Below are 24,656 nucleotides of genomic sequence, written 5' to 3' on the forward strand. Positions count from 1 at the left end.
GCACCAAAGGGCAGACTCTTTTGAGCATTTGAAATGTATCTAATGTCATTTTGTGGGAATGTGGACAAATAATTGGTGCGTTTGGCTGTTTTGAATATCTTGCATTACTGTACTGCCATGCCAGGATAGGTCTTGTTTAAGAAACTTTCACTTTAGGGTAAAAGTCTTGATACAAAGTGATAAGAGAAGTAAAAAAAAAAAAAAAAAAAGCCCTCTTCCCAGACTGCTTAATATTTTACTGCTTGTTCTGTACTTGTTTTTTTGTGTGTTTTGGTTTGGTTTGTTGTTTGGTTTTTGGTTTTTTTCCCCTATACTCATCAAAGGAGATGTGGATGGAAAAGACCTTTTTAAAAATTTGCTTTATAAATGAGAGAGTAGAGTTGCAAGTGATCTTACAGCCCTGTAGCTTGGAGTTAGAGAGGGGCAAATATGACAGAAAGGGGGAGAGATATTGTAGTAACTCTTTGAAGTTGTGTGAAAAAAGATGGTGTGTGCAACTTAAATCAGACTCCCTTTATGAATGTGGATATTTTTATGAATGTGGATATTTTTATCTGGTCATTCTGCAGTCTGTCTTTCCAGAACAGAACAATTTCTCCCCTCTGTTGGCAGGAGAGCTTATCCTTGCTATCATTGTCCAAAATCCTTCAGATCAAAGAATATATGGGTTGTGGGACTCTATTTTGTCTCTTCGTTATCCGCAATGGTGCACTCTTACCAGGTTCTCAAAATGCTTCTGTGTAACAGCACAAAACCCAGGTTGTAATTTCTAATAGGCAAGGTTTATATGAGACGCCATTTGTGAATTTTGTCTAAGTGGTAAGTAAGATATTTACTTTACTTTGGGATTTCCTTGTTGAGAAAGCATGTGGTATATATTTCTGGAGCTTCTAGTTGATGATTTCCTTCTCTTCCTTCCCCAAATCTCCCCCTAGAGATTAAAGATGATGTTAATTAAAGAGAACATGACTCCAGTCTCTTCTGCATGCAAAAGTGTATCTGTCTGTCAAATATACATAATGCATGAGTACATTAAATATATATGCCCTTATTATGGGGTCTCCTGTCCCCAGACACTTTCTGTAGTGACCTCGCATTCCTGCAGGCAGCAGCAGTTAGAGGCCAAGGCAGAACAGCTCATGGATCCCAGCAGGAAAACAGATTAAGTCTTCCCCTGAGAAGCAACTTACCATCAAGGATAACATGGAAGTTTGTTGCTTTAGCAGGAAGCCAATTAGAAATCTGTTTGGTGATTGACTTAACTCCAGCATAAAGATTTAAATCTTGACAAGAACAGTCCAGCGTTGCCCTATGGAGCCTCTCAAGTTGAAGATATGGGGAATATTATTTTAACACTAATATCTGAACCATACAGTAAGTGATTGAATGAATTTTCTCTGCTTGTTTGTTTTTCCTGTGTGTTCTGTATGCTGAGGAAAAATAAATTAACTTGTGCTGTATTTCATAGATCACCGATTTTCGGATCCAGAAAGAGTGAACTACAAATTTGAAAGTGGGCCTTGGTAAGTATCTTCTCCCTCTTCTTGCCGTGCTGCCCACCCACTTTTTTTTTTTTTAAGAATGCTTAGGTAAGCTGTACTTCTCTGTATTTCTCATTTGCAAATAGCTGTTACCATTGTTTTTATTTATCTTGCCACTGCTGTGGGAATAAATTAGATGCTTTAAGTGGGAAAGGGGACAGATATTATATGATCAGATGCAAGCCAGTTTTCTTGCTAGGCTTCAATGTTGCCTATCAGCTGCTGGTAGTTCTGGGTTCTGCTAGAAGGGGTGTTAAGCGTGTTGTGCTTTTAACAAAGAATGTTAGCATTTTCGCATAAGTAAACCTATTGGTACTAACTATTACGCTTTTCTTGCAATTTGCTTTGCAGTTACTGAGTAAGCATTTTTTAATAGACAAGAAATATTTCCATAAAGATACTGTACCAAAGATACTCTGCTACCAGTAAATTGCTTAAGCTATGACGATTGCCTTCTTCCCAAATATGTTTTAAACATAAAGCTTTATCTACTTTTGAGGACAGTTTTGTTTGGTTTTGTTTTTTAATGTTATCATGCTTTTCTATGTATGAATACTTTTTTCTGTAGTTTGCTGGATACTCCCTCTGCAGTATCACAAGAGACTGGTGTTAACTGACTTTATTTATATTCCCATCTTGCACGAATACTTACTACCCTCTTTTCGATTAAAGAGCTGTCATAATGGTAGATGATGCTGGCACTTCTGAGCCAAAAGAAGGAAGAAAAGAACGCAACAATATTGGCAGAAAGTATCCAGTGAGATTAGCTCAGGGGTTACATTTTAGTATTGTTCTATGCTTTTTCCACTTCATTAACAAAACTCTGGAATGAGGTGAAAGATTATCTTATTTGTGATAGTGAGAAGTACAGAATTAGAAGGTGGGGGAACAGTTTGGGACAGACACGTACAGAAAGGCCACCTGAGAAATTAAAATATAATCAAGAAACATGACCTTCCTCCCACAGGGCATTCCACAGCCCATTTGTACAAGGGAGTCCTCTGCTGCTGAACAGCACTTCATCTGCTTAACCAATCCCATAGTCTTTTCTGTGGAAAAATCTGTCCTTGCATTAATAGGCAGAAAGGCAGCCTTGGGTAGTTGTGTTTTGTTCTACATGGCACTTCTAACATGTCATAGAACAAAAGGGACTGTGGTAATGATCAATTAAACCTGCCTTTCTGTGGCTGAGCTATTCCCATGCAGAGCAGCCAATGTAGCCTGTAGCTATGTTAGTCTCTGGTAGCACAGCCATGGCCTGAGCAAGTGGCGGTAAAGCTAAACTCTGGGCAGGAGTCCTCTGTGTGCCCGTATAACCCTGAACAGATTTGCTCTTAGCTTGTGACTGGCTCTTACACCCTGTCACAGTACAAATAATAAGCACAAGCCCCAGTTATGTCTAAATGCTCTGCTTCAATTTCTACTTAGCTCCGATTAGAATAGCAAGTTTAACTTTATACCAGTAACCCTGTTCAGCCAATGGAGAAGCACAAACCATTGCTATGTCAGGAGTGAGGAGCAAGTTTGAAACAGCCTCAAAGAGATGAGAGCTCAAAGAAGCAAATGTGGTGAAGCAGGAAAGGGAAGCAGGGAAAGGGACAGCTTACCAGAGCAGATGTTCCCCAAGGATACACGTGCAGTGGTTTTGGGCAACAGTGGCACTCAGCCCTCACTGCCCTGGCAGTGCCATCCAGCAGACATGGAGCAGGGACAGAAGCCTGTCCCTGGAGCACAGGAGGCAAGCAGGGAGAGAAGTGTGTGGCAGATACTACAGGCAGATGTCTGCATTACTCCCTCTTTCTGTTCCTACAGTAGCAAGATGGAACTGGTGGATAACAACGCTGTTATCAGAGCAAGAGGATTGCCATGGCAGTCGTCTGACCAGGACATAGCGAGATTCTTCAAAGGCCTAAATATTGCCAAGTTAGTAGCTAAGAATTTACCTCTACACTTGTAGTCCTTTGTCTATGTCAGTCATGGAGTTTTCTCTTCCTTTTGATTTTTAAACCCTGCAGAGGAGGTGCTGCACTCTGCCTCAATGCCCAAGGTAGGAGGAATGGGGAGGCTCTTGTGAGGTTTGTAAGTGAAGAACATAGAGATCTGGCGCTACAAAGGCACAAGCACCATATGGGGAATCGATACATCGAGGTGCGTGACGCTGGCTTTGAAATCCTCTTCTCAACAGGAGTGCAAATAGCATGCCAATCATATTCTTTTCTTTCCTTAGGTATACAAGGCAACAGGTGAAGACTTCCTTAAAATTGCAGGAGGTAATTTTTTAGGGAGTGAGAAGGGAGAGTTTATTCCATCAGCACCTGTAACTTTTGGCTGTAAACTGCTCCTGTTGGATGTGGCCTTTCATTTCCTTTGTTTGAACAAGTAGTGGGCTGGTGTGCTGATTACTATGTACTCTCCTAGTAGCAGCCCAAGACATTCCATGACTTATCTGTCCATCTTTTTCTTCCACGTTCTTGCCATTTTCAAGGAGCCTATCAAATAAGGGTTTGACCAGGCAAGGTGATCTTGCGTGTGAACTTAATTTGTTAGGTTGTCATCTTAACTAAAGGGGCCTGAATGTTATTGATTGCTGAAAAACAAAACAGAGTGGTTTTTCAAAACAATATGACTGCTGTTGCTGTGGAGACTTGCACATAGAAGCAAACAGATATCACAGTGTAAATAACAAGGGATTTATGGAACTGATTTTCTTCAAATCTTTGCCCCAAACTAAAGGAGGAGTTCAGGGGAAATGCTTATTTGAGGGAACTATTGAAATATTTGCAGCCTTGAATTGAAAGGCTGCAAAATTTGCTCTACAAACTCTCTTTTGGTGTCTTTTCCTCACCTTTATGACTGCAAGGGTACAAAATTTGAGTTAAGATCCATTAAGCTGTTATGTATCTACAATGCTACCTTAAAGTCATTGTTGGTTTCTGACAGAGACTTGGTCTGGGGATTGTAAATGACTAACTGGATGTCTGAGGTTGAGATTTTAGAGTAGGAGAGGCTATTAAACTGTCAAACAAATAGCTAATTGATAGGCTTGGTAATAGTTACACCATTCAAAGTGGAGACATTGCACATTGATCTTGCATGTCTGGCACCAGCTGTAAGTGAAAGGACAATATTGAGATGTGAAGCTGGTTAGCAGCTAGCTTTGCTTAGGGTAGTGTTAGAAGTGTGAGCACCTCCTAGAGATACTGAAAGTAGAATTGGCAGACTTTGACAGTTTTATCAGGATAGGATGAAATTCTTGAGTGATTTTTCAAACATGCCTTTCCAATTTTCTTTCCCAGCACAATGGTCTGGGTACTTGGTTACTATATATCATGGCTTCAGAGCATGCCGAAGGTATTTATAAGATAGAAAGGGGAGGTGCATGGTAGCACAGATACTGCTTATGCAAGAGATTCACAGACTGTGCTTTCCTTCAGATCTGAACACCATATTTGAGTAAGGATGAATCTCTTCCAAATAATGGAGTAACATTGTTAGACTTTAATAGGAAGCATCCTATACGATATTTCTAGTTTATCAAAGTGTGACATCTTTTCCTGACTTTGGAGGCAAATGTTCTACCTGCTCAAAAACTGTCTGTGGGGAGGAGGAAGTAGCTATGCCAGACTTGCTTGCGATTTTATGTGGCTTCCTAGACTTACGTGCTTCTGTACTTTTTCTTTTTGTTAAAGGCACTTCCAACGAGGTTGCACAGTTCTTGTCAAAAGAAAACCAAGTGATTGTCAGGATGCGAGGTCTTCCTTTCAACGTAACAACAGAAGAAGTGCTGGCATTCTTTGGCCAGCACTGCCCTGTAACAGGAGGAAAGGAGGGAGTCCTGTTTGTCACGTACCCTGACAGCAGGCCAACAGGAGATGCCTTTGTATTGTTTGCTTGTGAAGAATATGCACAAAATGCACTGAAAAAGCATAAGGACTTGCTGGGGAAAAGGTACATTGAACTCTTCAGGAGCACTGCAGCAGAAGTTCAGCAGGTGGGTGTAAAGCTTGAAAACATTGGCTTCTCATAAGCCAAATTCCTACATTGGCATAGACAAGTAGAAGCAAATACTGCTTGGCCATGACTTGAAAGCCTCTCTTCTCTCAGTCGTGACTGTTGCTGGAAAGAATAGGTTTTGCTCCTTCTAAATTTAAGATCTTGTGATATATGCATGTTCTCAATCATATATACCAACCTTTTGGGGTTTTGGCTTCCAATAGCCTCACAAACAGTGGTTGTAGCAGAAAGTGGGTCTAGTGCTTTACACTACAGATACTAAATTTGTCTAAGTCAAAGGCCTATTCATGAGGAGTGTTAGCAGCAAATCTTGAACTAAAAGACTTATCTTTAGTCACTGACACAGAAAAATTGAATCTTTTGATGTAGTTGTCTTCTTCAGAGCAATGTGTCTGAAGAGTCTTAAGAATTGCCTCTAAGGGCGGGTCTCGGCCATCTTCTGCCAGCACTGGCTGCCTGGCAGAGGGTGGTAGGACTTTGTGAAAGTTGTAGAGTGTCAGTTGAGGTCACTAACTTACTTCTAAACAAGATTCTAAAAGATCTCATCTATGGCACAAATTATGGCCGACCAATAACCATGTCATTTTAACCAAGCAGTGGTGCAGCTCTGATCCCTCACATATGTAGAGATTTTAGTGCCTACTTTGAAGGGTGACAGTAGCGATAAGGCAGAGCTGCAACACTCACTCTTGTCATTGTATTTTTCTCAAGTGCTCTCAAAGTTTTCTTGTTTAGCAAAACCTTCTGATACCTGTATAAATGTAAATGACTCAGTCTTGCTCAGGAAAAGTTAAAGGATAGTGACTGAATATTCAGTGAACTCTTGACCAGGCAGGGTTTTTACTGTTAAAAACGGTAAAAAGAAATCTCAAAGTGTGACTCTGTTACAGATACTGTGACTCAGTAACACCACCTATATTACTTGATGGACCATTGCATCTCTATTCAGGCTGTTTGGTAGTGAAATATGTTTCCACTTCCCAGACTCTCCTGAAGTTTTGCAGAGGAGATATTTTTGCGTGGAAGTGTAACCATGACTCTAGATGGTAGAATGCTGTGGGATATTTTCCCAATAAAAATATTGTAGATATACAGTTTTCATGTTCTAAGAAGTCTTCTGAGAGATGCAGCACAGCTCAAGTAAATTCTCCAAAACAAAATGATATTTTTCAAGAAAGAATGATCCAGAGATTTACTTTAAAATATCTGAATTCTAAGCACGGCTGCTATGGTTTGAGCCCAGAATCTAGCTCACTTGTTTCCTGAAATACTGCCCAGAGTGAAAACAGGTGGTGTTGGTGTTTACGTTCAGTTCCTCTGACTTGAAGAATGAGTAAGGAGGCTTTCTGTAACCTCTCTGGTTTTCTGTTTTGCACAGGTGCTGAACAGATATTCTTCCACGCCTCTCATTCCTCTCCCAACACCTCCTATTCTTCCAGTATTACCTCAACAATTTGTGCCTCCCACTAACGTCAGAGACTGCATACGCTTGCGTGGTCTTCCTTATGCTGCTACTATAGAGGACATACTGGAGTTCTTGGGGGAGTTTTCTACAGATATTCGGACTCACGGAGTTCACATGGTACTAAATCACCAGGTTGGTAGGCACCATGTTTACAGCCAGTCTATGCCAACCGCCTGTATATGCGAACACTGCCCTTCTGATGATACCTATAGGGAAGCACCTTTGGGATTGACACAAATGGCTCAACAGTATGTGTAATTCCTCTTGTACCAGGCAAGGAGTATCTTCAAAACTGAAGTCTGGGCAATGTTAGTTCTCAAAGGAGTGGTTTGCCCCTCCCTTACTGAACAATGTGCCTCAGGTATATTTAAGGACAAACGTGACTGCAGCCTTTTAGAGACAGGATTTCCTATGGCATAAGTCAGCAGCTGAAGTTCTGGGTTTCCTGAACTGTGTAGTTGCTTTCTTTAAACAGTCACAGCTAAACACGAAGATTAACAGCTCATTGACATGTATAAACAGTCACATCTTTGCCATTGTTTTCTGGAAGCAGTTTCTACCAGAACTACTTAGACAAAGGATTGTGCATTGTTGTGATCACCTTTATCTGCATAGTCTTGTGACTACAGGGGGAGGAGACTTCCCGCTAACTATGGAGCTCCTCTAACTATGGAGATACCAGAAGTGATTGCACTGATTACACTGATTATTGTGGTATAAAAATGGCTCTTCTAAAATGGTTTTGATTGACACTAAGCCTGAGCTGAAGCTACAAAATATTTTCTTGTCCTGGAGCAGGGCTTTTGTGTTTTGGGGGCATGAGGGAGAAGGGACTGTACCTCTCTATCTAAAAAGATGCCTGTGTTTGTGAGGACTTGACCTAGCTGGGGCTGAAAAACTATACGGAATGTGCAGGGCTGGGACAGGCTAAGAAAAATGCAAATGCTAAAGCAGAAGTAATGGTTTACAGTAGTATTGGCCCTTGCCTTCCTGCATGTTCTCCCTACTCTCACCATTCCTGGTTTCAACCCTCTAATCATGAACAACTGTGTAAAGGATGGTGAGGAAGTTGTTCTTCCCTCCAATACTAAAAGAATTGGCCCAGAACTTAAAGTTAGAGCTGGCTTCAAAGCTCTGCCTCTGGTTTTGGCTACTTCAAGTTAGCAGCTGCATGTGGCTAAAATGACTGGCTCCACTTGCATATCCCCTTCATTTACAGCTGTATATAAAGATGTCCTTTTTTTCTTCACAAGCTCATACCAAGCCTTAGGCTAGTACCCTTCTAAAATATCCCAGCACATATTGGCCTTAACAAAATAATTTTAACAGAATCATTTAATATTTGGCACTTGACTGTATTTATCCTTGAATTTTAAAAATCACAGATAATAAATGTGGATTAGATCTTCCAATTCTGTGTTCTTACTAAATAGGTGCTTAGGGACCTGCTCTTACCAAAGTGTCCTTGAATTGTAGCCTCTCCCATGGCTGTCCCTATTTTTTTTTTTTTTTTTGAAACAGAAATAACATGGCTCAAGTTACAATGTGGTTTAATTGAAACAGGTAAACATAGAATCAAGTTAGCACAAGTTGGAAGAATGCCCATATGATGCAGTGTGTAGACCAGAATTCCCCAGCAAGAGGGGAAAAACTTTAGAGAGGAGAACTTAAACATGCTGATGGGTGCTTGGGATGACTGACTGTGCTTGACTTTGGAGAAGAATATATTTATGGCTGAAGAGACTGCTTTTAACAACACAAATTATTGCTGTGCTGCTACTTCATGGGAGCTGCTGAAACATTTTTTTGTCTGCCTTGTTTGTAGGGACGTCCATCGGGTGATGCTTTTATTCAGATGAAATCTGCAGAGCGAGCTTTTCTGGCTGCACAGAAGTGTCATAAGAAGACTATGAAGGACAGATATGTTGAAGTCTTTCAATGTTCTGCTGAGGAGATGAACTTTGTATTAATGGGGGGCACTTTAAATCGCAATGGCTTGTCCCCGCCACCATGTAAGTTACCATGTAAGTTTTGCAGGGGTCTTGCCCGTCTTCCACGCTGTGTGCGGGTAGGTGTGGGAGCTGCTTTCTTCCTGACTCTGATTCTGGTTCTTGGAAAGGAGTGTCAGATGGGGGTATTAAAATAAGGTCTTTTCATCTTAAATCAGCAGCAGCTTGCAATCATTATTTTTCCCTTTGGTTGTGAATTACTACAACTGAAGAACTACTTTAAAATTACTCTTGCTTTTCTAGTGGCAAACTTCCCCTCCCCTCCCTGAAATGTAACTTGGCCAGGGTGATCCATGACTCTGAAAAGTAATTTGTAAGCCCTGCCTAGAGCTTAAAGAACAGTTTCCCGTTTAAGCTGATTTGTGTTTACATTTTTCACCATGGTGAACTTGTCAAGTAAAAGCCCTTCCCCATTCACTTCCAAAACTTTAATTTATGAAACAATTAGTAATGGCTCTCCTTTGGGACTTAACCACAAGTGTTCTGCCTATTGAACCCCTACTGTCTGAACTTCTCCTTTGCTTTTTGTTGTTTGAACAGAATGGAGGTTACCTGTGTGGAAGTAAAATACACATAACTGTGGCCTCAGGACTGCAGAAACTGTATTTCATGTAAAATTATGCTACTCAGAGCTACTAGGATGAACATGGACTTCTGGTCAAATGTTTGGGGAAAATGCTTTAAGAGCTTAAGGGCTAACTTACTAAGCATATGTGCCACATAAAAGTGAGCCTATGGGAAAAATAAGACTTTGCTTCCAAGATCATAAATGGCAAGGTAGTAGCAGCTTTCTCTCTATGCAAATGTATTGTTGTTGGCTTCCTTAAGAAGTGTCCTCTAAATTCTAGTCAGAGCTGCCAGTATGGCAGCAAACTTACTGCATGTGGTTTGTTTTGAATGTGAGTAGACCTTCAGCTAATCATTAAGAGAGAAATTTTCCAGGTGGCTAGTGTTGGCAGTTGTTTGGTTGGTTTTGTTTTGGGTTTTGGTGTGGTTTTTGTTTGTTGGGTTTTTTTGGTAATGCAAGTGTCCTTCTGAGCAGGGATCTGCAGTATGTTGTCCTATGTGTGACAGCTGTTCCAGACAGGGGTTCAAAGCTTCTCCTGAGAGCTCCTAGGACAGGTTCTGGGGTGGACTTCCAAACTTTAGGAACTCTTAGCTGGTGGTGTTCCCATTTCCAACTACAAATGTCAGTAATGTGTTCCTCAGATAAGCTTTTTCAGTTCTCACTGCCCCATCCCACAATGCAGTGAGATGCTGTCACTTTAAAATAAGCCTCTATTTTTGCTCTTCAGAGTTATCTAAAGCTTTTATATGTTGACTTTTATGGCACTAGAGAGGGGAGGAGAGAAGAAAAGGAAAAGAGTGGCAGAGGAGGAGGGTGAACTCTTGTCAGTGGGAATTTATTTAGGGCCTCACATCTTGTTGAAACACCACAAAGTGCACTTTTGTGTTTGTTTGTTTTTAAACTCTGTTAACACTTGAAGCTGCAAACCCATGATTTTTCTCACTGCACTGTTGATTAACTGGAGACAGAGCTGTTTGGGGGATAGGGAGTGTCAGGATGAAATGCTGTCCCTTGCTCTGGGGAACGTTAAGCAGATCTTTAGCACAGGAGTTTCCTTCTTACAGTGAAGTCTCACACTTCTTTATTGGAGACTTCATTAAAATCTGAGCCTAGACAAGAAAAACTGGCCTTCTCTTCAGATAGAGGCACTTCAGAAAGAATAAGAGGTAGTTTTTTGTCTGTTGCTGACTTTGCTTTTGATGGGGGGAGGGTGGGCACAACACTTACAGTCAAGCTCGCACTGGTCACTCAGATTTATTTTCAGTGACGAGCAGGAGAATGAGAAGCTTGTGAAGGCTCCTTGTTGCAGAGTTGTTCAGCTAATGAAGACCATATATATGCTGGAATCCAAAAGGTCCTAATCTATTTTCCATTTGTCCCCTTTAGGTCTTTCACCCCCTTCCTACTCCTTTCCGGCTCCTGCTGCGGTTGTGCCAACAGAAGCTGCTCTGTATCAGCCATCCATGCTCCTGAACCCCAGAACGTTCCAGCCTTCCACGGCGTACTACCCTGCTGGGGCTCAGCTCTTCATGAACTACACAGCATACTACCCCAGGTAAAGCAGAAGAGAAACCAAGAAGGAACAAAGAAAGAAGTCTCTTTGCAGCAAATGCACAAAGCTCACAAAAGAACGTTGTCTACCATGCTAAGGGCTTGTGCTACCAAGAACAGCTTGTTTGGTATCTTGTTCAGGGAAACAATTTCAGGATAACTAGGGATTTCCCAAGTTTTAGAGTATTTCAGGTAGCGATGATTTTTTTTTTTTTTAAAAAAGACAAAGTCACACGGTTACAGCAGGATGTTTTGTTTCTTTCTTTTTCTGCTAACATGTCTCTTAAACTTGTTAGTTTGCATTGATGTGCCCTCAGTGGGAACTGGTGTGTGCAGTACTCCTTCCCATGTCCATAAAGAAGCCCTTGGCCCCTCTTTGGCCTGGGTGGATTGGGGTCTGTCCTAATAACATTGAAATTCTGCCTCTTTGTTTTTGTAATAAAGTAACTTTTGACCTTTTATGGTGAAAACTCTGTTTACTTATTTATAAAAGTACTGCATTGAAGTATGTATGTATGTATTGAATGCATATGTAAAGCATATAGAGGCATATCTTCTTCCTGACCTCATAAACACCTCTCACAAAGGGCTTTTGGCTCATCTGGATAAATTGCTATCTTCTACAGAACAAAAACTCTTTATGCCATTTGCCCTCTGTAGTCTTGAGGCCTTGGAAAGAGCTGTGTTCCCTGAAAGCCATAAACCATTCCTCATCTGCCAGGAAACCTGCTAAAGAACTCAGGTCTTCTATTAGGTTCTGACCAGTGCTTTTTATCTCTGGAGAAATGTCCAAATAGCTACTTACAAAGTTGTTGAGCAACGTGGACTCTCTAGTACCTGTAAGATAACAAAGATTTTCTTATTACTTTACACTGAGCTAGTATATCTGTGAACTGCCTGTTGCGTCGTTGTTTTTTTTTTTTAATTAAATTGTTTTCTTCACTTATGAGTTAATTTCTATAATGTCTTCAATGTCTGTCTTATGGTTATGATAATGTTACCAAACTCAGACTCTTTAATGTAAGATCAAGAAAAATAAAATTCCAAACTTGCACTGGCAACATAAAACAAGTTTCTCAACAACAGTTCTATGTGTCATGAGAACACAGTAGCAACGATAGTTTGTAGTGACTTTGATATGTTTTACTTAAAGTAATAGTAGACTGGCCACTGCAAGCTGAGTGTCAGGCCCTACAGAGATCTCACTGAATGAGATCCCACATGAGACCCGTCACTGGCTTCTTGGGCTGTGGGCATATGTTGTTTACAGACTGATCAATCCTAAACCCCAAAACATGCTTTTTATGTTCTTGTTTAACTGACAGTTGCATACCTTTCTTAAGAAACCATACGCATAGCAATCAGAACTCTCTTAAATGGACTTTTCTGATTCTGAAACTTAATTCAAAAAATGTTAAGTATGTGCAGCAGGAAAGAATTGGGGTATCCTCTGTACTAAGTGGTGCATTTAAATGCATGTACATGGAAAAGCAATACAGAGCTGGTGGCTAATGATCAGACAATGGTTCATAAATCTTACTAGTGAATACTTATGGAAATAAGGAAAGTTTCTTTGACCTGCTGCCAAAAGGTTCTACCACTTGTGTTTTGCAAGGTCAAGTTGCTTTATAATGGCCAATTCCATTCTCTGTGGAGTAATCAACCTAGATGGGGGTTGGGGGAGGCATTGCTTTGGTCTTCAGTCTCTATCAGAAATCCCTGAAACTCTTAGACTTGACTTAATGCTCTTATGGCTTTGAAACCCAATTGTGTAAAGAAATGGATGCCTTCTATGCGATTAAAATAGCTTTAGAGAACTCCTAATGAAAAGGAGAGAGAGCAAGTTATTTGGGATCTGTCAGTCTTTGATATCTCTGTTCAGCTTGTAATCATATCTGACAACATGTTCTGACAGCAAATCAGTGGTCTCGGTCTCTGCCTAGTCCCAGGCTTTTGAGAAAAAGAACAATGGGATTCATGGGACGGAGGAGTTTCTTATCTAATCCTGGATAAATGGGTATGCTAGCTGCTGTATATACGTACATTGAAAGTAATGAATAACTGTGTTACTTGGCAACTGCTAACATGTCCGATATAAACTTTTACCATACACAAATTTGAAAGTTACTGCTACAGGATATGTAGTTTTAAAACAAAGTTAAATCTTACTGTATTTTTTTCAGTTCTAATGACATTTTGATCACTTTAAAGCAGTGTCTTTAAAACCTCAGAAGTTTGTCAAAATGTGTAATTGTAGGAACACACTGAACCTTTGTTCTTTTTTTCAACAATATTTGAAATAGTGAAGTCAAAAGAGGAGCTTCTTACTCAGTGGGTAGTGTGCTGGTGGGACTTGTAGCCAAAAAGTGATGTGGAAGCTGAAAACTGTGGGTTCCAACAAACTGGATAAATTCAAGGGCAGGAAATTCATTGTGAGTTAGTGAATACACAGAAAACACATCTGGCTCAGGAAGTCCTTGAACTCAAAATAACTGGAAGAGTGTTCTTATGTTCTGTGTCCTGTGGTAAACTCTTGTGCTATTGAACTAAGGTGGGTAGGTGAACTTGTTTGCATCTTTGAAGTAGGATTTGTCTTGAGATATTGGTGCTGCTTGTGACCGTGGGACTTTTCCAATGTGTTTTTAGCTGTATTCAGCTAGTCTACTGGTGGCTAAGTTGGGTTCTTGGCTGTTGTGTCAGCATTTTCCTGGAGAAACTGGCTGCTCATGGCCTGGATGGCTGTGCTCTTCACTGGGCAAAGAACTGGCTGGATATCTGGGTCCAAAGAGTTGTGGAGAATGGGGTCAAATCCAGCTGGTGACTGTCCGTGTGTGGTATTCCCCAGGGCTCAGTGTTGGGGCCAGTTCTGGTTAATATCTTTATCAGTGATCTGAATGAGGGGATTAGAATCATAGAATCATTTCAGTTGGATGATCCTGAGGGTCTCTTTGAGTCCAACCATAACCTAATTCTAGCACTAAACCACGTCCCTACAAACCTCGTCTAAATGCTTCTTAAACAGCTCCAGGGATGGTGACTCCACCACTTCCCTATGCAGCCTGTTCCAACAACCTGATTGAATGCACCCTCAGTAAGCTTGCAGACTACACCAAGTTAGGTGGGAGTGTTGACCTGCTGGAGGGATGTGGACCAGCTGGATCAATGGGCTGAGGCCAATTGCATGAGGTTCAACAAGGCCAAGTTCCGGGTCCTGTACCTTGGGTCACAACAACCCAGGCAGCGCTACAGGCTCGGGGAAGAGTGACTGGAAACCTGCCTGGTAGAAAAGGACCTGGCGGTGTTGGTTGACAGGTGGCTGAATATGAGCCCAGGTGGCAAAAAGGCCAACAGGATCCTGGCTTGTATCAGGAATAGTGAGGCCAGCAGGACTAGATAAGTGATCATCCCTCTGTATTTGGCACTGGTTCAGTTTTGGGCCCCTCATCATAAGAAGGACATTGAGGTGTTGGAGAGAGTGCAGAGGAGGGTGACAAAGCTGGTGGAGGGTCTGGAGCACAAGTCTGATGAAGAGCAGCTGAGGGAACTGGGGCTGTTCAGCCTGGGGAGAAGGAGGCAGAGGGGAGACCTCATCGCTGTCTGCAACTACCTGAAAGGAGGTTGTTGCATGGAGGGGGTTGGTCTCTTCTCCCAGGTAACAAGCAATAGGACAAGAGGAAATGGCCTCAAGTTGCGCCAGGGGAAGTTTAGATTGGATATTGGAAAAAATTTCTTCCCTGAAAGGATTGTCAGGCATTGGAACAGGCTGCCCAGGGATGCAGTTGAGTCACCATCCCTGGAGGTGTTTCAAAGCTGTGTAGATGAGGTTCTTTGGGACGTGGTTTAGACATGGTCTTGGCAGAGTTATGTTAACAGTTGGACTCTATGATATTAAAAGTCTTTTTGAACCTAAATGATTCTATGTACAGGTCTTTCCTTTGAGGTTACTTGAACTAAAAGGTCTTTTTGTGTGGTAGTTAAAGGCACAATACTGACACTTGCTGCTCAAGGAAACACAAGGTAATTTGTTATTGCTCTCATCTGTCTGCTTCTGCTTCTTCCTGCTATGGATTAGGTATGGTTTTTTTCTCATCTATACACTAATCAACTTGAAGTGTTTATATATATATATATATACACACACACACATACATAATATATATATGCAATATACATATTAAAGCTGTATGTATGTATACATAAAGTGTGCATGTATAAAAACAAAATGACCCAGGTTAGAAAAAAGCCTCATTTGTTCTTCATGATGGATCGGATCTTCCATAATGACCATTACGGAGAACAAATGAGGCTTTTTTCTAACTTTGGTCATTGATCAGATGCGTAGTGAAGCACAGTTAAATTACAACCAGCTTAAACTGGCAAAACTAGGAACAAGTGGGCCAGATTAAGAGTGATATCATTCAGAGCTGCTGCCAGCAGCTTTATTTGCATATCTGTGTGTCTGGCTTACCAGCATCACTTGACAGAACTGGGTTAGGAAATAACCATATGTGTATTTAGCCTGGGAGATCTGTCACAGATGGAGAACAGCAGCAGCCAGAAACAAAATCTCTTCATCAGTTTAGTTGTACTCATAGCATCATAGCAACACCCTGGACCACAGCTCTTAGACTGTAGTACGCTTTTTCTTTATTTTTGTAAGTTTGTCAGCTTGGATTTCGTGAGATCGCCTTTGCGGTGAGTGGGCTCACTGAGCGTAGAAGCATACTGGTGACTTTTAGTTGCTGTCCAGTGAATGGGATTCACGTGTTTATATCAAGTGGCAGAATTTAGGACTCTTCATTTAAATACCCTTGCTCAAGGTGAGCCAGTCTCCATCATGGATTTGTCAAAATAACCTCAACTCTTCAGTTAATGGCACAAACTTGTCACCAGAATGATTGTTTCACCAGAAAGCCTTAATGATTCACTTTTCAAAGTGAAGGGATTTTGCTAAGGATTAGAACAGCAAGGATGCTTTCAACCGCTGCTGTATTTCATTGGAGGAGGAGTGCCTTAGCAGGGAAGACTAATTGTTGCGTGCCTCCATAGGCTGTCATTATCTCTTCACTTGTAGGTTTTAATTAGTAAAACTGCCATGGTGTCTGAAAAGCAGCAGAATGGTAATGCTCTGATCAATAGGTACCTGGGTACTGGGATAGTAAAACAATTTAAATTAAAAAAACAAACAAACAAACAAAACAAAAAAAAAACCAACCACAAACACCACCACACACACACAAAAAAAAACCCACACACAAAAAAACCCCCCACCCAAACACTCACCTTTCTTCAGAGTTGATAAGCCTGTTAAAACACTGCTGGTAGCAGTATCCAAGACTTATTCAACATACAACATACGAAATGCCACCATGGATGCTGGTGGAGGTTCTTCTACTCACAGATCCCAATTCCTTTTGTTTGCTTAATGTACTGAATGATTTGAGGTTCAGTTAGCAGGTCTTACTGTCACATTCTGACTTTTCCTCTGCCATCAAGTAAAACATTTGGATTAGTATGAGGGATTGATAGATATTACAGTATTGTGCAAGCTAGTTCCAGTGATGAGTGTGAGTATAGTTTTTCCTTTTGCTTATTTACAGCACAGATCAGTGATGGGAAAGAAGATCCTCCTGTTGTGCCTCAAGGCATGTGTGTCATCGATGCAGGTGGCTTTTTTTTAAACATTTGCAGTGATGGGCAGGTGATCTTAGGTTATTAGAGGCACAAAGATATGTTGCTGGATGCTTCTTTCTCCTCAGCAGCAGCTCTCTGCAGCGGTGTGTTTGAAGTCCTAACACTACACAGGGCAGCCCATTGCAGTCTTCTGATTCCCATTGCTTGTTGTTGTGCTACCATTAATTTACACAGATGGGCAGCTGCTTGCAGTAGGCAGAGTGGTTAGATATGCATCAGGTAGGCAGCAGGTTGGTTAAACACGGGGATGGGATCTCTACCAAAGGAGCTTTTGGTGTTTCCAAGGGTGGAGTTGGACTGATCTTGGAATAAGGCTCCTTAAAGCTGGAAACTTATTGCATTTAAAAAAAAAAAACCCTTCCCTGTTGAGAACGCAGTCTGTGGTATTTGTCCATGATTAAACAGCAGGCATGGCGATCTAAATGTTTGTTTAACAGATGACCTGATGATTTAATGCTCATATTTCTGCTATTTGTCAAGTTATATGGCCTTTCTTTCTTTAAATATGGATAAACATGCAAGTCTTGGAAAAGGAAAATTATTCTGGTTATGTAAATACTTTTGCTAATAACATGTCTTGTTGGGTTTTGTGAACAAAGTACCATGTTAAAACTTTCAACTTCAGTAATTATACCACAAAATTTACTAGCTTTGCCTCTCTTGAACTTTGTATGAACCACTTCTAAAAAGGCTGTTATACTGAAGCTGCATTTCCTTCTACTTTTGGGCTGCTTTCCAGCAATGAACATTACAGGCATCATGCTGCAAGCTTGTGCATACGTGCGCCTTATACCCACAACTTCTGCCAGCCCAAAAGGTAGTTGTAAATCCCTATTGGGACAGCGTCTATGCACGTATCTGTTCCTACGTGCAAATAGTGCTGGGTATATCTGTGGTTCTCTGGACTGACCTGCAGGATGCCTGGCAGAGACCTGAAAACCTGCTTGGTTATGTATGCTGACTGCTCCCAACACACACCCACTCTTAATATAAACCACAGCTTCCTTCTGGATGTTACTATCTGCTAAGCAAATGTGTAAGGCAAAAAATATTGGGAAATCAAACAGGAGAGATGGTGATCCTCGATGTTTCTACATAATAATTTAGTGATGAATGCTTGGGATCCCTTGAGGTGCATAAATGCTGTTTGAATGCCAACATCAACCTTTAGAACAGGTGAAAACTTGTTCTTGCATCCAAAACTGGTTTCTGAAACTTAATTGTGTTTTATTTTGAGAGTCTTTGGAGAATACCACAATCTCAGAAATACTGATTTGGAAAAAAAATCCAAGCTGACTGTTGATTAGATTCAAGAAGAAGGATCAATTCATAAGGAAAAAAGGTTTGCATTGGGAAATGCTTCATATCATGTTTGATTTCAAGAACTAGCTTGATATAAAAAGAGTTAAGGTCTTGCACTGCATCATTATATAAATCATCTCTGACCTTGTGTATAACATGCAAGTATTTTTTCCTGGGGTTTGTTAAGCTAGAGAAGATTGGCTGGAATAGCTATTTGTCTTGCGTCCCTCCCTGGACACTTTTCATTACTAGTGTCCTCTATCTACTGCTTTTCCATCTGGAGATGTGACCACTCTAGGTCATTCACTGCTGTTCCTCAGGGAGGTTGTCACCCCTCACTTTGGGGGAACACAGCAAAGACGGGGGGCCGTCCACATGTGATCTTGTATTGGGGAACTGGAGCAGGTAGCACCCGCCCTTGGCCTAACCTGTTGCTGGAGTTGCCTGTTACCTTTATCTCCAAGGCGGTGTTATGAATTAGCAAGTGCTTGTAGCATCTCAGTGCAAAGTCAGCAGGATTAGCCTGAAGACTTGGAGTTTTAAACAGAGATATCTGACTTCCTTAAAACAGATAAGGATCTTGTAGAAGTAATAATATTAATAATGAAAACAGAGGGGTGCAGGGAGAAGACGACTGAAGGGGAAGCACTTTTGCTGCCCTCCCCCCCCAGTAAGAATCAATTCTGCTAAGAAAACAGGGGAAAAAAGTCTCTTTTCTTGTTCTTTCTGTGAGTTTTGGAAGTAATGGGGTATTTTTTATAAAGATTCCAGAAAAATTTAAACTATTCTATAGCTTAAGCTCTCTCTCTTACGGTGTTCTGTTTTCTTAGATGTAAAAAATTACCCATTTTAGTAGCTTCAGCTAGCTGGCCAAAAGGATTAATGTTAATGAAAATTTCCACAAAGTTATGCAGTTGCAAATAGTCTGGGAGGTGCATGTTGTTTAATGAAACAAAGAGTAAAGGTTTGATTTTTACGTAGTGGGTTTTTTTATTATTAAATATTATATGTATGTGTGTCTAGCAGCATCTGGAAACGCATATGGATTACCTGACATTTTAGCAAAAAGAAAATAGTTGCTGGAACTGCCAAAAAAAAAGAGTCTGTTAACTACCTACAGTTTTGAGGCAATTTAAATAAGGCTATGGAAGACCTGACAAAGAACAGCAAAGCTTCTAGCATCTACAAACTATGAACATTTTGGATGTTAAAGAAAACTTTTTTTTATTATTCCTGAAGAAATTATATTAATTATTGTGGCATTAGTATTGTTTTAAAGCAAGACAAGCATGTCCCTTTGTGGCACTAACTTTTAACCTGTGGCAGTTGCCATTGACCACAAAAGATACGGTGTCTGAAGAGTCCGTGAAATATAAGTAAGTAAAAGCAAATACTACGTCGCCAGTATTGCTGACGGGTGTGAAGAGCTCCTTCCTGAGATGGATTTGGCAGGTAGCTAATGGAGAGCACTGACCTGGAACCTGCATCTAAACTGTGGATGGGCATATCTGCCGTGGATTCATCTCCTTACTCTTTAGCTACATTTAAAACTTTAGGATTGTAGACAGCCTGTGGTGGCAATAAACTCCAAAGCTGAATGGTGCACTAGGAGGGAAGACTTATTTTCAGCCTTCTTAATGTCATAAGATGACCCCTGGATCTTGTGTTTGAGAAGTTGAGTAGTACATAAGTATATTGAATGTGGTAGTATTTTGTTAGAGATTAATAAGATTATTAACATTATGGAAAAGGCGTGCAGGTAACCATTAGTGGGGTGTTGTATTGTGATAAATTTGTATGAATATGCTACCCTACAGCATAAAATCTTAACTTCCCATAGTCATTTTCTTGACAATAAGCTCAAAATTGATATAAATGATTGCAAGTGTCATCTTTGGCATTAGACAATCTCTGCTATCTAGTGGAGCCACCAGCGAAGAACTGTTCACAAAGGTATCCAGGAACACAATATTGTAGGGATGAACAGGCATTGTAAGCAGTTCCTATGGAAAAAACCAGCTCTCCTAGACATGGATAGCTGCTCACTGTGGAAGTAGTAGTGTTAGACCTCAGTCAAATGCATTTGCTTAGTGAAAACCCTTGAATACTTTTGTCTAAAGGGAAACCATAAACGTCCAGGAATGGCTTGTCTGCTGGATCTGCATGTTGCCTGCTGTGACTGAGCTATCCATTTCCATACTGTGCTGTATGAAGATGACCTGGGGCTTTGCAAATAGTGGGAACTGGGGAAGGGCAAGACTGAAAACGGTGGTGAGAATACATGCTTGGAGGAAAATGCACCCACTGGACTTAGAAGCTGCAGAGGAACTCAAGAAGCTGAGCTTTAATTTAGAGAGAATGAATATAAGTTAACACTGTAGGACTTGTGCAGATGGAAGAGTCCTTGGGCATCTTGGGACAGTGGCCTTTGGGCTATACTTAGTCTTCATTAATATTGCTTTAGCTAAGGATTTAAGCACAGGTGTAAGCAAGCAAAGGAAAGACTGAAACTTTCCCATGGTATTTTTATAACCTTGAGTCTGGAGAACAGAAGTGAAGGAGATCTTGGAACTATTTTTCTAGAGTTGTTTGGGAAGGCAATCCTAGGCCTAAAGAATAGTGTAGAAATGGTGATGGAAATGGTAGGTGCTTGAAGCCATGCTCAGAAGATCAAGCAAAATGATCAAGGTGGCTTTGAGCAAGAAGCATGGGCTTTGAGGGAAGTTATTTGCTTTTTTTTTTTACTTTCATCTTAAAATTGTGTGATAAGTAGGAGAAGCCAATGGCATCTCTCAGTATTAGGACAACTTCAGGGGCAAATGGCCCATGTGGATCTACCTAGTAATGAACTTGTTAACTTTTCCTTCAGAGACTTTGAGAGTATGTGTGGCTCTGGCTGCATAGGAGGTGTGTCTGTCTCAGATCTCCAGGGCCACTCTCTTGAGACCGGTCAGTTGTGACTGCAAGAGTCTGGAGACAGTTGTCTTCAATGAGATACTGTGTGCGCCCATGTATTGAGCTGTTAGGGGAGGCTGATTGTCCTTGTGTAGTTTCTGTTGTTGAATTGCTCTTGCTGCTATGGTGATGGGAGCATTACAAATGTCTAATTATGTAGCCTGAATTTTGATATCTACCCAGGGCTTTAAGAAAGGTTAAGGTAGCATAGCCAGCTGCTGGTTCTCTGTTCTGCACTAGTTTGGCTTCTGATTGCTTCTGTCTTAACTTGTGTTTGTAGTATGCAGCAGAGGATAGACTTGTACATGCAAATGATCCGGCCAGGACAGTGTCCAAAGGATGGATTTGCATTTAAAGGCCCTAGCAGTTAGGCTTCCTTAGAGAAGGTGAGGATAATGAACCACAGGAGATGGGTTTGAGGGTATCGTGTTTGCTTCAGATAACCATGATACTCCATGTAATTTTTCATTTGCAGCCCTGGGAACACAGCTACTCTTTGCTGCGTCCATAATGTCACACTGCAATTTGTAAGATGTTGGCTGTTAAAGCCATCATTTAAGGATTTCGACTACTCCAGTCTTGTTATGGGCTGCTGCTTTGCATACTTCCCAGGGTTCCAAATGCATGCTACCTCAAGCTTTAACATCAGGATTGTGAGCCTCCAGAAAGCTCCTCAGAGTCACTTTTCTCTGAGGGGCAAAGCGCAGAGATGGTGTTACTCTCTCAGCAATGCATGAGGCTATAGTGTTGATTACGCAGAATGAGCTACTTTCTTAGGTAACTACAGAATCTGATTTCTAAACCTCATGCTGATATAAAATTGCAGCAACAAAGTAGACTGTGCTTGTATAACTGGCAGCTATTTTCTTGCTTTTGTAAGCTTTCTGATCAGGCCATTTCAGCCTTTCAAGCTTGGTTTACTTGATCTTCTATATAGGAACAGTCAAAGGGTGAAGTCACCCAGAAAGCATTTGTGCAGAAAAAAGCAAGTTGAACTGAAAAGCAGTATGTTGAAGGCTGCACCATATGCTTTATCATGTGTAGTAACCTTGAAGGAATATATAGGAACATATTTAAGAAAAATGCTTCTGTAATCTCCAGTCTTTTAAAAAGATATAGTCAAAGAAGTTATAGGATTTCTTTTATGCCCTTTTCTTTCATCTATTACTTTCTTCACCTTCCCCTCTGAAAACTAACAAAAAATTGCCTGCTTTTTTCCATTCCTCCTCTTCTCTGACACAAAGGCAACTTAGCCCATGGTGTAATCTACTTCTGGGCAAAATCGTCACCTGCAGCATCACCTTGCTGTTAACTGCTCTAAGCGTCCTCCTAAGTGAGGTACAGCATGTGTAGAAACAAAAGTGACCATCTCAGCTGATTTTTGGCTGGGTTGATAAAGCAAAACCCCATCCATGTAATTAATAATCTGAGGCCATAGATGCTTAGGAGCATCCTGCCTGAAACTGTGCTGCTACATTGCTCTCCATCCACCTGTGGCTGGTTGTCCATGGTGAACACTGCCATGCAGTGACCCAAGTCACAAAAGCTGATCCAGCTGGAAGAACCCATGGGGAAAAGGGTTAATCTTTCAGGCAGTGTTCACCCAGTCCAGTTTACTGCTTAGCTGTGTGAGTACCTGTGTCAGCTCAGAGAAGGGAAGGTAGAAGTGAGCAGAGCAGGCACTCAGGAATGGTAATGCCATTGCCATGTTGGAGTCAATGGTAAAACTTCATCATGAAAACTAAAGGGTTGTGTAGTATTGAGTAAAGTCTGGTGTACTCTCAGGGAAACACTGTTAGCTCCAACAGAAAGTGTCATTGGAATGCTGTCTGTGTAAGGTGAAAATTAAAGCTTTTGATCCTTCAGTAAATGTTTGATGTCTTGGAAATCAAGAGATTAAAATTTGCTTTTATTGTGGCATTCAGTGACCTGCACAACTCTTTCACATGGATTCCTCCACCCTTTCTGATGTTTTGAACAAACACAGCAAACCTAGATGGAGATTTCGATTCCATTCCCAGTTTTACCACTGCTCAAGCCAATTGTGCTCAAGAAAAATCATCAGAACTCTGGAAATCAGCAGATGGACCTCTAACCTAAAGTTAATGCACAGTTTTCACAGACGTACGCGCACAGACCGCTAAGCCTTTCACTGAGAGCACGGGTGCTGTAATCACACAAGTCCTCAACGGTTTCTTCTTGGTAAAGTATTAAGCTGCTCTTAACACACAAATAGTTTAGCCTGAACCTATGAAGTCTGATCTACTACATTATTTGAAACAGCAAAAAAGCTTTTTTTTTTTTTACCTAATATTGCACACAGTTTCAAGTTGTTTTTTAAAAGTATTTTAAGACCTCTAATTGTGCATTTGAAATATTTATAAAAACATTGTTTTCTTCTCTTGTATGTATTTGACTGTTCTGTGCTATGTATACTTTAACATATTCTAACAGGCATATTTTACACAGCACAGAAATAATTAGGAATGTAAAATGGATTATCAGAGGGGAAAAAATTGCTGTAACTTTGTAAAAATACAAGTGCAGGATGTTAAATGCTTTGTCTTTGATTCTTATCTTATACACTCTCTGTATGTACTCAGGTCTTTTAAATTTAAATGGCTTTCAGGAGTGGACATTCTCAAGCTTTGATCACACTGCCTAGTCAGAAAGTGAGAAATGCAGTTAAATTCTCTTGTGTCATATATTATTTTTATGTTTCCACTTCCTGCTCTCCTTACCCTACTTGGTATTTAACAAATGTGTAAGAGAAGGAATTGTGCTCTGTTCTGATACTCACCACCTAGTCTAAGGGAGAGTCAGGCAGGGACAGTTGTTTGTTTGGTCTCTCTGAACTACAGTGAGTATACTTTGACCATAACCCAGCACCACACCTGTCAGTCTTAGCAAAGAAATCAGATTATGTACATGCTCTTACTTAATAGCTGATGTCTTTCAGCATTTAGCATCTTTCTCCCTGCCTGCCCTAGGACTGAACTTCAGTTAGAGCACAGCATCTTTCCATGGCAATTATACTCAAGCGGAGTGGAGGAAAAGAAACCCCGAAATAAAGAGATTTGTGAGGCTGAAAGTTGTAAATGGGATAGGTTCTCTGGCATGTACAAAATAAATATTACAGAACTGAGGATTGCAAGCTGATCCGTTCTTGAAATCGGCTACAAGCAACCCTCACTATCTTCCAAGTAAGAAAGCTGCTGCCAAACAAGGTATGGTATTTGGCAAAGGGACCTGTCTTTTCATTTAAAAACACACAAATCCACAAAAATGTGATTGGTCATACTTCTGGAGGTTGGTGTGGGGAACCATTTGTTTTCTGGATGACTCCTTGCTGGTCCAGCTTCTCCTGAAAAGCACAGCTGGGCTGCTACCATCCCAAAGGTAATTCCCCTCCCAGAGACAGGTGCTCAGAGCTGTGCATGTGCTTTATTCCAACACACGGATGGTCCAGGGTGAAGAGCTTTGGAGCTGGGACCTGCATCTGCTGGAGAGGCTGAGCTCAGCATCATGTTCTGCCTCTCTTGTTCTCCCAGATACAT

General features: G+C 40.9%; 1 protein-coding gene across 2 annotated transcripts in view; it reads left to right on the top strand.

Moving 5' to 3' along the window:
• Positions 1-21,470, top strand: part of ESRP1 (epithelial splicing regulatory protein 1) — a 31,602-nt gene extending 10,132 nt beyond the window's left edge. Inside the window, exons 5-14 of one of the 2 annotated variants that reach the window (XM_065628269.1) lie at positions 1,276-1,374; positions 1,469-1,523; positions 3,354-3,464; positions 3,557-3,689; positions 3,769-3,811; positions 5,231-5,532; positions 6,934-7,152; positions 8,846-9,044; positions 10,984-11,152; positions 21,380-21,470. In XM_065628269.1, coding sequence (XP_065484341.1) covers positions 1,276-1,374; positions 1,469-1,523; positions 3,354-3,464; positions 3,557-3,689; positions 3,769-3,811; positions 5,231-5,532; positions 6,934-7,152; positions 8,846-9,044; positions 10,984-11,152; positions 21,380-21,470 — 1,421 coding nt within the window. Of the gene's footprint in view, positions 1-1,275; positions 1,375-1,468; positions 1,524-3,353; positions 3,465-3,556; positions 3,690-3,768; positions 3,812-5,230; positions 5,533-6,933; positions 7,153-8,845; positions 9,045-10,983; positions 11,524-21,379 lie in introns of those variants that run through there. The other variant, XM_065628270.1, reaches the window with a different exon arrangement.
• Positions 21,471-24,656: the final 3,186 nt, after the last annotated feature.

Source organism: Caloenas nicobarica, chromosome 2, assembly GCF_036013445.1.
Source record: "Caloenas nicobarica isolate bCalNic1 chromosome 2, bCalNic1.hap1, whole genome shotgun sequence".
In the NCBI taxonomy this organism is placed as follows: domain Eukaryota; kingdom Metazoa; phylum Chordata; class Aves; order Columbiformes; family Columbidae; genus Caloenas; species Caloenas nicobarica.